This window comes from Muscardinus avellanarius, assembly GCF_963383645.1.
Source record: "Muscardinus avellanarius genome assembly, chromosome: 11".
In the NCBI taxonomy this organism is placed as follows: Eukaryota; Metazoa; Chordata; class Mammalia; order Rodentia; family Gliridae; genus Muscardinus; species Muscardinus avellanarius.
Genome location: NC_137797.1, coordinates 49808073 through 49825025, shown reverse-complemented (window position 1 = coordinate 49825025; position 16953 = coordinate 49808073). Strand labels below are relative to the sequence as shown.

At 37.4% G+C, this 16953-nt stretch overlaps 1 protein-coding gene across 1 annotated transcript in view; it reads right to left on the bottom strand.

Moving 5' to 3' along the window:
- The window catches only part of ZFC3H1 (zinc finger C3H1-type containing), a gene marked incomplete at both ends in the record, with an annotated part of 64854 nt that overhangs the window by 2933 nt on the left and 44968 nt on the right, over window positions 1-16953 (bottom strand). The window contains 9 exons of the mRNA XM_080706362.1: window positions 77-177; window positions 1239-1404; window positions 1772-1876; window positions 2390-2500; window positions 11518-11612; window positions 12161-12359; window positions 12437-12542; window positions 14646-14883; window positions 15575-15763. Coding sequence (XP_080562488.1) covers window positions 77-177; window positions 1239-1404; window positions 1772-1876; window positions 2390-2500; window positions 11518-11612; window positions 12161-12359; window positions 12437-12542; window positions 14646-14883; window positions 15575-15763 — 1310 coding nt within the window. The remainder of the gene's footprint in view (window positions 1-76; window positions 178-1238; window positions 1405-1771; window positions 1877-2389; window positions 2501-11517; window positions 11613-12160; window positions 12360-12436; window positions 12543-14645; window positions 14884-15574; window positions 15764-16953) is intronic.

Here is a 16953-nt window from a genome sequence, read left to right as displayed (position 1 = left end):
TCAAGAATAATTTTATATGAAGAGTCTAGAATACTGATATGAGGACCAGAAGAAATATATTTTTTTTTCTCCTTACCTCAGTGCAAGTCCAGAATTAGTTGGCATAATTGAGCAAAACCGTTCCAAGGTTTTAGAATGCTGGGTCTTTGGAACACAGCTCAAATAAAAGAAAATAACCTGTAAAGGTTAAGGGGAGGAAAATGAATGCAACCAAAATGTGAAATCCAATTACCTATATGTTTTAATGAGAAAACCAATGTTCTTTTTAATACATGAATGTATAAATCGTAATAATGTATGATGCTGTTATCGTTCCTACCATTAATTATATTAGTGACTTTCCAAATATGAATTAGAAATATGGTCTAGTGATGAGAGCCAGGGCAGAACACTGACAAGAAGCCAGGAGTCCAGGTTTTCATTTCTGAGGCTACCTTTACTTGCTGAATAGTAGGGCAAGTCATAGGATTAATAATACCTGCCACATCTTGCTCATGGAATGCCCGTGTGTAAATGACTTAATGTCCATAAAAGTGGTTTGAGATCCTGGGATAAAGAATGGTATAGAGGTACAAAGCATAATAATTGGTTATCCTGATTAGCAACAAAACCAACCACCAAAAAAGATAAACATGTATGTTTTAGTGTACATTGATCTTTTGACTTACTCTGACTGAAAGGGATCTCAGAAAACAAAAACTCTTTGCTTCATTACCTATAATAAGATCCCCTTTTATAAACATAAAATTAATCAGATTCTACCCTTAAAATTCTAAATGACACTGATTTTAGTTTTTTATGCTATGTATAGCTTTATTTTGACAAAATATTAACAAAGACTAGTTACAATGGATAAGCACATTTTTACTTATTTTGGAGTTTTGAAATTTTTCAGTTAAAAATTTTCAACTACTCAAATAAAACATTACAGATATTTTCACCATATAATCCTTTGTTTGCTTTCCCTTCAATCTAAAATGAATGTTAACATCCCTTCAATTTTGCTTCAATGCTAAAATTTTTTCTATATAGCAATCAATGTGCCTATTTTATCTTAATTTGGCCTTGTAATGCACTGTTGCTCGACTTTGAAGAGATAAGAATCATAGTATAAAATAATAGTAAGTGCTAGGAAAGTGGTACTAGGAAAAGCTCTTGTTATAAAATCCTTTGGCTATCATTTTAAGCTTCCTTGATTTAGTACAAACATCTAAAGAAAAAAAGTTTTAAGTTCTTACCCTATTATGAAATTCATAGTTGGACCAGTAATCAGCACTGCTAAAAGGAATGGGGTATCGGGCAGGGACTGTAACCAAACATCTATTCACTAAATCAGTAAAAAATTTGAATTCTTGAATTTTGTTTTTGGATCCAGCAGCTCTATTATTGGCAAAGACCAGATAACTGTCAAGAGAAAAATATTATAACTTACAATAATTAAGCCAGTAATTCTCTCCCCAAAATAGTCTATCACCATTTGCTCCATCATATCCCCTTATTCCAAAATCTTTTTCTCTTTTCTTTCTTTCTTTTTTTTTTTTTCTTTTAGTACTGAGGATTGAGCCCAGGGCATTCTACCTTTAGGCTACACCCAAAGCCCTATTATGTTTTTTATTTAAAAACAGGGCCTCACTAAGTTGTGAAGGGCCTCGCTAAGTTGCTGAGGCTATCCTCAAACCTTCGATCCTCCTGTCTCAATCTCCCAAGTACCGGAATTACAGCCATGCACCACCATGCCCAGTTCCAAAATCCCTTTAAGAACAAAACTTACTCCATCCAAATTTTCTGTACTATATCAGATCTCATGGCCACACCTAATGCTGCCTCATATGCTTCCACAGTGTCTTTAATACTTGATTGAAGAGGATGACAAAGGCTGTTTAGAAATGAAGAAAAATGTTGTCTACAGGTCAACTTTATTAGGTAAAGAAATGACAGCGTGTGTGTGTGTGTGTGTGTGTGTGTGTGTGTGTGTGTGTGTGTGTGTGTAATACCAGAGATTGAACCCAGGGGCATTGTACCTCCGAGCTACACCCTCAACCCAATTTTTTTATTCCTTATTTTGAAACAAGGTCTAAGTTGTGAAGGGCCTCACTAAGTAGCTTGAGGCTGGCTGTGAACCTGTGATCCTCCTGTCTCACCCTCCCAAGTATTGGGATTACAAGCTCTATGCCTGGTGACAATGTATAGTTTAAACATTATAAATATTATTACAATGGAATCCTTTTTCTGATCTTTCTTCTTTAGTAGTAATAAACTTTAGCATCTCTTCAATTCTGCTTCAATACATTTAAACATCGGGTTAATTTTAACATGGTATAATTTAGTAATGAATAGCAAATGCAAGCCTAGTATACAACATTTCTCTCCATGGTGAATAATGGCTCACCAGTAAATCAGCCACAAATAAGGAACTTGGTGGTTAAATATGTCATCCTCAAAATTCCCTTTACATAAACGGGCTGGAATGTCAATTGGTCCTGGGACATTTAAAAGATAGCTGGAAACAAACAAACAAATATATATTGTATGAAATTATACCTATGCACAGGTGGATTACAAATGCTTTTTTAAAATCCTGAGTTTCACCTTAATGGAAGTCTTTTTATTAAGGAATAAATTTTTTTCATATATATATACATTTCTTCCATAACATCTATAGCATCATATACTTAATCAGAATTTTATTGTTTTACACCTACATGAATAACTTTTTTTTTCTTAGGTACTGGGGATGGAATCCAGGGGCATTCTACCTCTGAGCAACACCTCCACCCCTATTTTTTATTCTTTATTTTGAAACAGGGTCTCAACTGAGTTGCAAAGGGCCTCACTAAGTAGCTGAGGCTGGCTTCAAACCTGCTCAATCTTCCTGTCTGTCTCTCAAATGCTGGGATTACAAGTGTGCACCACCACACCTGACTAACCTCACTTTTATTATTTTTTTGTGGGGCTGGGGATGGGACCCAGGGGCATTTGACCTCTGAGCTACAACCCCTGCCCAATTTTTTATTCCTTATTTTGAAACTGGATCTCAATGAGTTGCAGAGAGCCTCACTAAGTAGCGAGGCTGTTCACGAACCGAGATCCTCCGGTCTCAGCCTTCCAAATGCTGGGATTACAAGCGTGCACCACCATGCCCAGCTCACTTTTAAAATAAATTTTAATTTTATCCCCCAAATTAAACAAAACACCAAAATCATCTAATTAAACTTAGTTAAAAATTCAAAACAAGACTACCAAATATCTAGAATTTTCTCATAAAATCTATACTTTCTTTAGAAAAAATAAAAGTCCATTAAGATTTAGAAAACATGGATTCTGAAAATCTTTCACTTACACACACACACACACACACACACACACACACACATTTTAATTTTAGATATGCTATCAAATTATGCTCTATAACACACTGGCCCCCAAGACACTTGTCAAAAAGAGGTCCATGATCAAATAAAGTTGGCAAATACTATGACTTATAGCCCCTTTTGAAAAGCCACAATACATATTAGGATATTAAAGACTCTTAAGATATCGGCCATGGTAGCACATGCTTTTAATCCCACCATTTGCGAGGCTGAGACAAGAAGATCGCAGTTTACGAACAGCCTTAGTAACTTAGGCCCTTTGCAACTCAGTGAGAACCTGTTTCAAAATAAAGAATAAAGCCGGGTGTGGTGTATATGCTTGTAATCCCAGCATTTGGGAGGCTGAGATAGAAGGATCCAGGTTCACAGACAGCCTTAGCTACTTAGTGAGGCCCTTTGCAACTCAGTGAGACCTGTTTAAAAAAAAAAAAAAAAAAAAAAAAAAAAAAAAAAAAAAAAGGACTGGGAGGTGTAGCTTGGAAGTAGACTGCTTCTGGGTTCCATCACAGTACTGCAAAAAAATAAATAAATATAAAGAATAAAAAATAGGGCTGGGGATATCACTCAAGAGGTAGAATGCCCCTGGGTTCCATTCCCAGTACCACCAAAAAAAAAAAAAAAAAAAAAAGACTCTAAGAATGTATATGTAATACTTACCAGCATTTTGTTGTTGTTGTTGTTGTACTAGAGATGGAACCCAGAGGCATTCTACCTCTGACTGACAATCACAGGCTGAATTTTTATTCTTTACTTTAAAACAGGGTCTCATGCTGGGTGTGTGGTGCACACTTGTAATCCCAGCATTTGGGAGGCTGAAACAGGAGGATCATGGTTTGTGGACAGCCTCAGCTACTAAGTGAGGCCGTTTCAAATTAAAGAATAAAAAATAGGGTTGGGTTATAGCTCAGAGGTAGAATGCCCCCAAGTTCCATCTCCAGTACTGAGGGGGAAAAAAAAAAAAAAAGAAAGGTCTGAGTTGCAAAGGGCCTCACTAGGTAGCAGAGGCTGTCTGCAAACTGCGATCCTCCTGTTTCAGTCTCCCAAATGCTGGGATTACAAGTGTGCGCCATCACTCCCAGCTTCAAGAAATACACACACACACACACACACACACACACACACACACACACACACACTTTTTTGGTGGCACTGGGGTTGGAACCCAGGGACTTTCTACCTCCGGGCTATACTCCCAGACCTATTTTATATTTTATTTGGAAACAGGGTCTCACTAAGTTGCTGAGAACCTAAGTAGCTGAAAGCTGGCTGCAAGCCTGCACGATCTTCCTGCCTCAGCCTCCCAAGTGCTGGGATTATAAGTGTGCGCCAACACACCCTGCTCAAGCACAATATTTTTTAAATGAAATACACTGATCTGAAAAATGGCAATCTAGTATAATAATTTACATGGGAGTTCAAAATGAATGAAGGAAAAAAAGTTTGAATGGATTAGACAGGATGGGGAGCAGGGCAAACACAAGACATAGGACATATTGGTGTTAGTTATCATCCTAACTTATCTTAACTAGCACATTACCATGTAACTTCTAAGGACTTTAGTTTCCTCAGCTGAAAACTGAGGTGGGTCAAAAGAGATGACTTCCAGTATAATGTATAAAATTTTACAATCCCTACACTAACTTCAGTGAAGTTAACAAATTCCCAAAGGAATTCCTTGGTTTCTCTTAATCTTCAATATGATTTGAAGTACATTGAGATGATCTCTTCTAGTTTTTTCTGCCTGTCATTTTTAAATTAAATGTTACATAGAAAGAGTTAATAGAATTTGACTCCAGGTAAAAAATTACAGTGCTAAAGTATTTTGCTTTACAATTTCTTTTTTCTTTTTTTTCTTTTTTTTGGTGGTACTGGGGTTCCTGGAAGCCCTTCTACCTCCGGGCTACACTCCCAGACCTATTTTCACATATTTTATTTCGAAACAGGGTCTCCTAAGCCAGCGCGCGCGGCTGGCTTCGAACCTGCGCAATCCTCCTGTCTCTGCCTCCCAAGCGGGGGAATTATAAGCGTGCGCCACCACGCCCGGCTTGCTTTACAATTTCTACTCATAAAATTTAAAAAGTATTGCCGGGCATGGTAGTGCACGCTTGTAATCCCCGCGCTTGGGAGGCAGAGACAGGAGGATCGCGCAGGTTCGAAGCCAGCCGCGCTGGCTTAAGAGACCCTGTTTCCCAATAAAAATATAAAATAGGTCTGGAGTGTAGCCCTAAGGTAGATGGGCTTCCAGGAACCGCAGTACCACCAAAAAATAAAAAAATAATAAAAAAAATTTAAAAAGTAATTTGAGGATGAGCGCCCTTGCTTATTAGCAAGTGGGCAAAAATAAAAGAGTGAAACTTAGCCGGGTGTAGTGGCACACACTTGTAATCCCCTCATTTGGGAGGCAGAGACAGGAGGATCAAGCAGGTTCGAAGAAAAAAAAAAAGTGAAACCTTTTGTTTTGTTTTTTGTTTTTTTGGTTTTTTTTTTGGTGGTACTGGGGTTCCTGGAAGCCCTTCTACCTCCGGGCTACGCTCCCAGACCTATTTTTATATATTTTTAGTTGGAAACAGGGTCTCTTAAGCCAGCATAGCTGACTCCAAACCTGCGCGATCTTCCTGTCTCCGCCTCCCAAGCATGGGGATTACAAGTGTGCGCCACCACGCCCAGCAAGAGTGAAACTTTTAAATCAAGCCTTGGGCTTGATATCTACTCTCCCAAATTTTAAAAAAATGTAAATGTTTTGAATCTATTAAGAGATTTTATTAATAAACTGATTATATTTGTAAATGTGTGTATATATATATATATACACGCACACAACATATATATATAAGCAATGCCAAAAATTATTTCCTCTATTGTCATTCTCCTCATATCTGACTCAAAAGACTTTCTAAATTAACCAAATTGTACAATCTTTGTGTAGAACAGGCTTTAATATTATCTAAATGAACTGAGAATGGGCTTTTTTACTAACTCGTGGTGAATTATGAGTTAACTATTCCACAAAAAAATTTAATGAATCAAGATGACCTAGTAATAAACAATGAGAAGCGTTGGAGATAACTTTTCATATTTTTATTGATATTTTTTCTGCTTAATTAAGCTGATATCAAGAAGATCTAAAGACTTTTGATTAGTTACTAAGGCAGAAACTGGCAGCAGCATCTCTTAAGCTAAACCAATTACTTCCATGCCCAAGGGAAAACCAGAACTAGGAAGTCTGTGAAGATTTTGGTTTGGCCTTGAATTTAGTCCTTTGTGTAAATTCGAAAAGGCTAAAGCAATTTTATTAAAATGGATATAGGGAAGGTAATAATCTCTAAATTCCTTATAGAATAGTTTTAAGTTTTTTTCTATTAACTGTGGCGTGTGTGTGTGTGTGTGTGTGTGTGTTTCACTGGGGGCAGAACCCAGGGGCACAGCGGCATTCAACCTCTGAGCTACACCCCAGTCCTATTTTTTTCTTTTACTTTGAAACAGGCACTCACTAAGTTGCTGAGGCGGGTCAAGAACCTGAAATCCTTCTGTCTCTGCAGGCCAAGTACTGAGATTACAAGTGTGCAACACTACGCCTGGCTTAACTTGCATTTAAAAGTCTTGTTGGTAAACTATTGATCTACATGCAGCATAGCAGAATTTCAGGAAGGGCAACTAAAATCACTAGCTAACTGGCTACCACAAGAAGACAAGATGTAATTCTGGAAAAGAACAGTAACCTCAAATAAAATTGTTTACACAAAAATACTGGAGTAGATGGACCACTTAACAAAATATGGCTTTTTGATTTTTTTTTTTTGGTTGTGGTACTGGGGGTGGAACCCAGGGGCTTTTGCTATACTCCCAGACCTATTTTATACTTTATCTGGAAACAGGGTCTCACTAAGTTGCTGAAAGCCTAAGTAGCTGAGGCTGGCTTTGAACCTATGCAATCCTCCTGTCTCAGCCTCCCAAGCGCTAGAATCACAAGCAAGTGCCACCACGCCCGACTATAAGAAATGTTTTAAGGAGACTTCCGGGAAGATGGCGACCGAGAAGAGCGGGGCTTAAGAGCCCCGCTAACAACAAATCTCCATTACCACAAAATCAGCGCCTTTCAAAGCCAGAAAACAACATCACCAGAGAAACAAAAAAAATCACCAGGCTCCAGAAAGCGGACTGAAAACAGAGCCACAGAGGAGATCCTCACGCCCGAGGACGCGGCAGACGCAGCAGCAGCGCCATTCTGCTGGCGGCACCAGCAAATTCACGGGACGGCCACAGCAGGCCAAGGGGAGCCGCTGCGGAACAGCCAGGCGGGATTTCTCGGCGCAGAGGACATCTAAAGCTCCCAGTGGCTGAGCTCAGCACACGCTGCAGGAATTCAGAGTGGAAATCAAAACCAAGAAAAAAAAAAACGCCAGCTCAACAGCCGAGGGCGTAGCAGCGGCGCCATATTGCCACCGGCAGCAGCAGCACCGAATTCACCGAATTCAGTACAGCTACACCTGCGTACTCAAGAACAGTGAGTCAAATTGCGGGCCACAGCGGAGAAATCCCAGTACTGTATTCACTGGGACTTGACCCAATGGGAGAGGGGCGGTGGCAGTGATATCACACCATAGGAGAACATGCAACCTGGCACCCTCCACAGTCTAAAGCAGCCTCTATCGACTCTCTGGGTCAGAGACTCTGTGATACAACCCAGTAAAGGAGTAGTGGGGTCTGAGATACTACTGACTCGAGATCCAGAACACCTTAAATGAAGTCATAGTGACCCAAGGGAAGAACCCAGAGAAGGAACAAACTTCCGAAATCATGGGAAAGAGGAATAATACTGGAGCAATGAATGCTCACAACCCCACAACATCAGAACCCGATAAAACAGAAATTCAGAGATTTCTAGAAGATCAAATCAGGAAAATAACTGTAGAAATAATAGAGGTGCTTCGAAAAGAACTCAGAGAGAGCCAAAAAGAGATAAAGGATGCAATTAATGAAGTAAAGGCCTCAATTCAAAGCACAAACAACCGATTAGAACACATGGAGAACAGAATCTCACTCTTAGAAGATGATCATTCCAAAAATGAACGCATAGTTTCTAATCTAGGAAAAAATATCCGACAGCAGGAATCTGATATTGAAGAAATATGGGCCCATTTTAAGAGAGCTAACCTAAGAATAATTGGAATAGAGGAGGAGAAAGAAAGTGAAACCAAAGGGATCAACAATCTCTTCAAGGAAGTAATAGCAGAAAATTTTCCAAAAATAGAGCAAGAGGTTGATAAACAGGTCCAGGAAACTTATAGAACTCCCTTTAGACAGGATCAGAGAAGAGGATCCCCACGCCACATAATTGTCAAAATGACCAATGTGGAAGCCAAGCAGAGACTCTTAAAGGCAACAAAAACAAAGGGCCAAGTGACATTCAGAGGCAAACCAATTAGAATCACTCCAGACTTCCCAAACCAAGTTATGAGAGCCCGAAGGGCTTGGAGTAACATATTCCCAATTTTGAAAGAAAACAACTTCCAGCCAAAAATTTGCTACCCAGCAAATCTATCAAATTAGATGGAAAAATAAGAAGCTTCCATGACAAACAGAAACTGAAGGAATTTATGTCTTCAAAACCAGAACTAGAGAAAATACTCAAAGAGATTAACTACAAAGAAGAAATAGGTAACACACATCAGAACTAGAGAAACAAGATTTTCCATCCAACAGACAACTAAGATTGGTTATCTGTGGTGATTCATTATTTATGTTAGTCTTTTAACTATCTCTAAAGGCTATTGTTTGCCTTTATTGTTGTTAATTTTTAGGATTTCTAGTTGGAATATTAATATACCTTCAGATATAGCATTTGGAAATATTTTATCCCATTCTATTAGTAACTTTTAACTCTGTTTACATTGTCTTTGGATATACAATATTTTTTTATTTTTTAGGGAGTTTGTATACTCTTCTGTTGCCTGTGCCATTGAAGTCATAACCAAGAAATCACTGCCAATTTCAATGTTGTGAGGTTTTATGACCCAGATTTTCTCCTAGAAGTTTATAGTCTTAAGATTTATATTTAGGTCTTTTATCTATTTTGAGTTAATATTTGTATATGGGATTAGGTAAGGGTCCAATTTTATTCTTTTCCATGTAATTATTATTTTTCAACAATATTTAGTTAAAAGATTATTATTTCTACCACCAAATGTTCGTGGAAACCTTGTCAAAAATAACTTGACAATATAGGGAAGAATTTAGGTCTAGGCTTTTATTTAACTCCAATGGTTTATATATCTGCCTTTAGAATAGTACTACACTGTTTCAATTATTGTAGCTTTATATGGTTTGAAATCAGAAAATATATATCTTCTAGCTTTGTTCTTTTTCAAGATCGTTGTGGGTACCTAGAGTCCATATTCCATATTAGGATAGATTTTTTTTCTGAAAAATAAATATATATGATAGTTTCACCTAAAAAATAGGAAAAATAGATTCCCTGGTAAGAAAGAAAGCAAAAAGAAATATTGAAATGTTATCTTTAAGTCATCAAAAGCTTGGTATCAGACAAATGAAACTGTTATGTGAGACTACCATTTTTAATTTTTGATAATTTGCTATAATACTAGATGTCAATCACTAAGCCAAGCATGGGAGGGGGGGATAGGGAGAGAATGGGGTGGGGATCGGGTGGGGGCTGACAGGGAAATGTGTGCATGTATGTCTACAAAAGTATGTATCCCACTATGATGTACGAATACAGTGCACCAATTAAAATAAAAAAAAAAAGAAATGTTTTAAGGAGATATTTATTTTTTTGTGTGATGCTGGCGACTGAACCCAGGAGCATTCTACTGCCAAGCTACTCCTCTAGCCCCCTGTTTATTTATTTCTGTGGTAATGGGGATGGAAGCCAGGGGCATTCTACCTATGAGCTAAACTCCCAGCCCTATTTTTTATTCTTTAATTTGAAACAGGGTCTCACTGAGTTGTGGAGGGCCTAAGTATCCGAGGCTGGCTGAGAACCGCGATCCTTCTGTCTCAGCCTCCCAAATGCTGGGATTACAAGCCTGCACCCACCACGCCCGGCTATTATTTATTTTGAAACAAGGTCTCACTCAGTTGTGGAGGCCTAAGAAGCTGACTGCAAACCCAGATCCTCCTGTTTCAGCCTCCAAGTACAGTGACTATAAGCGTGCGGCACCAAGCTTGGCTTAGAAGGTACTTAGATTAGGTCGTCCTCCTTTTGTCCTAACATAAAATATTTAAGGAAATCACAATGACTCCATCCTTTCTGGAGGGGAATACTGGGCACTGAATCAAAGGGCATTTTCTGCCTCTAAGCTATAGCCCCAACCTTTTTTTTTTTTTACTTTCAAACAGGGTCTTGCTAAGCTGATGAGACCTGCAATCCTCCTGTCTTAGCCTGCCAAGTACTGGAATGACAGGTGTACACTACCATACCTAGCTAAGTATTTTCTGTTGATGCTTTGGAACATAGCTATGCCCATTCATTTACGTACTGTATATGGCTGACTTTTGCCTTTTTACTATAACAGCATAGGTGAGTAGTAGTGACAGATAATATGGACTGCAAACTAAAAAAAAAAAATGTACTTTCTGGCTCTTCAGGGAAAATGCTCACTGACCCCTACAGAAAGTTAGCTGGCTTCTCTAAAAATCATTCTTCCTGGTATGCTGTAGCCTCTTAATAAATATGAAGTTATATGTGAGCAACTGAGAAACAGGTATGAAGCCTCAACTTCTTACTTAAGAAATTAACTCAGTACTTCAGAAATTAGAGAAGCTCTCTTTATACTAAAAAGAGGTTTAAATTCATTTTATATCACCAATCAAATAAACTCAAATTCATTTTTCAAAAATCATTGAGATTGCTTTAAGATAATTAGTCACTATATGCTATAGTATCAAGTGCTAAAATTAATAATAACAAAGTAAAGAATAAGCCTTTAATCCAAAGACTATAAAAGTATTTCACAACTTGCCTCAATTTTACTACTGTATTCTATCACCTTCATAACAGTTCTGTAAGTAGTGTTTAATTATAAAAATCAGTCCAAAATGTAATTCATATGCCAAAAAATGATCATCTTTCCACTAAGCTGTATTCTTTCTCATTCTTCTACAAATCAACAGTTCTATAACTTACCGGAATAGATCCGAGTTACTATACTTCTCAAACCCAGGTTTAAAGAAGGATGCAATAAATTTCCGTAAAAATGGAAGAAGATTATCACCTTGATTCTATTTAAAAAAAGGAAGGGGGGTATATACATCAGGCTCATGATGCTTAAATTCAAATGCTCCAAAGAACATAAAGGTCTTTAAAAGAAATCACTGCTCAGATTTTTGGGAGGGCAGGGGATAGAGTTTTTTGGGAGGGCAGGAGATAGAGTGCATAAATTTTGGACATATTCAGGTAATTTCTACTAACTGAATTAATTTTGAATTAATTCTAATTCATTAAACAATTTATCCACCACCACCACCGGGTCAAATACCATCCACCAATTATCTAGGGAACAGCTACCACATGTTTGGCACTGTAGTAGGTTTTAGCTATAAATATGAGCAAGAAATGGTTCCTGCCCCCAAGGAGGTCTTTAGTGTAGTATATAAAGCAACTATAAACAAAATTACAATGCACTGTAAGTGCAATGCTAGAATTTACACAAGGGGGAGAAGAAATGCCTAACACAATTTGCAAAGGGCCAAAGAACCAGGAAATGCTTCCTAGAGAAGTTACTGATAAGAAAATCTAAGACATAAAAAATCACACTTTTTTTTTTTACCTGCAAGATGAAGAATTTGCACATATGATAAAAAATCTCTGCATTTTGAGGATTTTTTTCAAATGCAGTAAGCCATACTGCTCTGGCTCTGTCATGCTGATTTGTTTGCAAGTACAAAGCAGCAAGGGCTTCCAATAATTGGCAGTTCATGGGACATGATTCCAACAAACATTTACAAAGCTCCACTGCAGCCTCGTACCTTAACAAGAAAAATAAATGACTAAACACATGAAAAGATCAATATTTAACACAGGAATAACTGACAATTAAGTTTACCTCTCTAGGAGCCGGTGCAGAACAATCATGTTTGTGTAAAGTGGAAGGCAGACTTCTACTCTTTCCTCAAGGGTAAGGCTCTCATCTGTACAAGCTTTTACGGCATCTACCCAAAAACATAAGAACGTAAATCAAACATAAAATCAAACATAAAACAAATTATCTGAGTGTTATTACAACTCTAAGAAACCAAAAGATGTCTTATCCCTTTGCTTGCCCATCATCTTTTTTCATCAGAACTCCTGGCTTGTACCCAAAGGAAGTATTTTCAGGTGTCGCCAAAGTCCCAAAATCCAATCTCTTACCCTTATATTCCTGTTAAGAACTATCCAACGTGAGCTGTTGCATCTAACAATGTTTTCAATTAAACAGTGTCTACCAGGTGTGGTGGTGCACACCTGTAATCCCTGTACTTGGGAGGCTGAGAAAAGAGGATCACACGGTGGATTGAGGACAACTCAGCAGGTAGAAACAACCTAGGAACAACCTAGGAAGACCCTGTTCCCAAATAAACAAAAAATCGGGCAGGGAATGTAGCTCAAAGGTAGAAGGCCTCATGCCGGGTGTGGTGGGGCACGCTTGTAATCCCTGCACTTGGGAGGAGGAGACAGGAGGATTGCGCATGTTCTAAGCCAGCCGCACTGGCTTCAGAGACCCTGTTTCCAAAAATTAAAAAAGTATAAAATAGGTCTAGGAGTGTACCCCGGAGGTAGAAGAACTTCCAGGAACCCCAGTACCACCAAAAGAAGGTAGAATGCCTTTGGGTTTAATTCCCATTACCACACAAAACAAAACCAACAAAAAAAAGAAGTGTCTCTGCAATTACCCTATATTTAAAAAACTCATCTCAAAAAAGAAACACAAAATGAATTGTTTTCATTTCATTTTTCCCTTATTGCTTTTTTTTTTTTTTTTTTTTTGGAAACAGGGTCTCTTAAAGCCAGCAAGGCTGGCTTCAAACCTGCTAGATCCTCCTGTCTCCGCCTCCCAAGCTCGAGGATTACAAGCGTGGGCCACCACACCCAGCTATTCTCTTTCTTAAAGAGCCTCTACTACCATACTTCCAAAGTTCTTGAAAATCTGGTATCATTTCTTTTAACAAAGCTTAATTTCTTCTATTTGTCTAGCACAAAATTCTCACTTTGATAAGAACTCTCTCTTCAAATTCCCATTTAAACCCACTACACAAATTCCTGTTTTGTTACTTTTAGTTACTTAGCTCTCCTAACAAAAATGTTTTTTCCTTACTGGGTTGTTCAACAAGTATTTATTAAGCACTTAATACATTACAAGGACTCATCACAGACCTCTAAGAAATAAAGAGATAAATAAGACAAGAGTCTCCATCGCTGAGTAGCCCTACTATGTCACATCATAGTACTGCTCCAAGTCCCAATTCTATGAAGCCTTCCTACAATAATCTCTTCCCTTTGGGTTCATGGTACCAAATAATTCTAAAATCACATACAGATCCTACTTTCTTTTGTAGAATACAGTTTATACTGCATACTAATGCACAGTTATATGGCTTTGTGTGTTTAATAATTGTGTTACATGCATTGATTTTGTGTGTGTGTGGGGCACTAGGGATTGAATCTAGGAGTATTCTACCTCTGAACTACACCACAGCTCTATTTTTTATTTTTATTTTGAAACAGGACCTTGCTAGGTTGATAAAAGTCTATTTGCTTAGGCTATCCTCAAACCTGCGCTCCTCCTATCTCAGCCTCCCAAGTACGGGAATTACAAGTATGGGCCACCATACCCAGCTAGTTCATGTATTAATTTTATCTTCTGGCTAGGCTATATACTTCTTTTCAGGAAAGAACAGGCTTTATGCCTTTTATGTCTTCAACAGCAGCTGCATCATTAAGAATATAATAGCGATCAAGTTAGTTGGTTGATGAAGAAAATATCCTTTTAAACTTCTACCTTAATGAACTGCTAAAAGGGAAAAAAAAGTACTAATGCTCTCTGATTCAATCAACTCATCAAACCTATATCCCTATATACTTAACGTGTTAAAATTATGTAATATAATAGTTTTTGGTTTTTATAGATACCAGCACCCATCTTATCCAATCCTTTCTAAAATATTTACACAATAAACTATGAAACTACAATATATGCATTTTTCCTACTTAAAGAAAAAGTTGAAAAATTTATATTTTAAATATTAATGTTATGATATATAAACGTTTATACTTACCTTCAAAAACTGCTAGCAACAGGTCAGGACTAGTCTTTACATCTTGAACTGCTTGCCATGGCATTACAAATGGTTCTGTGTTAACAATTCTTGAAGGATTTGCATTAGATGGATCATAAAATTTTGAAGGGAGAATGCTGAATTCAATAAGATGTATGTAGGCCAGCCATGCTAAACATCGATCAGTTGTTTTAAGGTATTCAGCTACGATTTCATCATTAGCCAATTTTAATGCATTCTAGGTAAAATAAAATAAAAATCTGAAAGTGTTTTGCAAATTACTCCTAGTCCTAAAATTCAAATGTAATATTTGTCAATTTCTTAGAAGTAGTTCTAAGTGAAAATTATGATAGCCACTAATTTTTAATGAAAAATCTTTATAGATGTCAATACCAAATTAACATAATTTTACTACTATCTTAAAGGTTATAGCATAATTAAAAATTACTTGTACATTTTAAGTGTCCTAATAATTAAAATCTAATATGATAAAAACAAAATAGTAAAAACATACCTAATAATATTTCCATTCAAATTTTATAAGGAAATAAAATCATAAAATTAACCAGTGTAATATATCTTACTAGAAAGTGGCAAAAGAAAGATTCAAATCCAAAGTCTGTGCTCTAATTTTTTTTTGGTACTGGGGATGGAACCTAGGACCATTTTACCTCCAAGCTACACCCCCAGCCCTACTCTTTTTAAATTTTGAAATAGGGTCTCGCTGAATTGCAAAGGGCTTCACTAAGTAGCTGAGACTATCTGCAAACCCTGATTCTGTCTCAGCCTCCCAAATGCTGCGATTACAAGCGTGTGCCACCATGCCCGGCTTGTATGTACTCTCACTATTAAATGATGCTACCTGTAATGCCTCTGATCTTTAAAAAATTGTCTCCAAAATGATGTTAAATAATACAATAAATATTTACCTGTAAAATTGCAAGTGCACTCTGGCATCTTCCGGTAAATACGTGCAGCTGAACTCTAAATAAAAGAGCCTCTAAAAGCTGAAAGGACAGAATATCTGATGTTTCCCTCTTGGCGGCTCCCATTAGAAATTCCACCATTCTCTCACATACGTAATCTTTTTCTTCAAAGGTGCTTTCTAGGTGTAGAAACTGACCAAGAGGGGTTTCACAGAATTAATCCTTCATTATAGGAATAAAACTATATATTTTTCAATTTCATTAAGAAACTAACTCATAGCAAGTCTTGAATTTTTAGCAAAAGAATAATTTATAAAACTATATAAGCCGTTTTCTAGTACTACAGCCTAGATTTTCCCCTCTATCACATGTTGGAAAGTAAACTCAGATGAAAACTAAAACAGAGATGAATTCTCAAGGGTCATTACTGAAACAATTTCATTTCTCTTTTCCCGAATCAATAGGTAAATTGCAGCAAAACCATGATGGATATCTAGAATGCAAATTGCATGTGTTAAAAAAAAAATCACATGCAATTTTTAGAATAGCATCTGTATTAGAAATATATGGCAAAGCCAGATGTGGTGGCACACATCTATAATTCCAGCACTAGGGAGGCTAAGATAGGAGAATAACAGGTTTGAGGACAGTCTCAGAGGCCACAGAGAGACTCTCAGCAACCTAGTAAGACCCTCTTTCACAACACACACACACACACACACACACACACACACACACACACACACACACACACCCACACTAGGCTTGGGGGTACATGTAACTCAGAGAGAGAATATCCCTGAATTCAATTCCCAGTACTATTAAAAAATTAAAAGAAATAAATATACGGTGAAATGCATTGTAAAAACCAAGCAACTTCGAGGGAAAACACTGTTTTAAAAATAGTCCATACTCTGTAAAATATGTGGTGATCAATAGCATCAAATGTGGTATCAATCCTCTAGGTTTAAAAAATAAATAAATTAATCAAGTATCCCTCACTGTCCAAACTGCTTCAGTACCTGAGTTTAGAGAATGAGAATTGAGTAACCAGTGCATTCACTAATGGATACCATGGCATCCCAATCTCTGTGAATTCGAATTTCAGTTGCAAAGTACAAGACAGATCTGGGGCATGGTGGTATATTCCTGTAGTCCAAGCTTACTTGGGAGGCTAAGGTGGAAAGATCATTTGAGCCTAGAAGTTTGAGGCTAGCCTGGGCAACAGAGGGAGATCCTATCTCACAAAAAAATAAAATAAAATAAATAAATAAAAAAGTCTTGACAATTCATTTATGGGACTGGGAAAGTAGCTCAGGGGTAAAGAATGTACTTTTTATGTAAGAAGGAAGGAAAAAAGTGGGAGGAAAGGAGATTTAGTA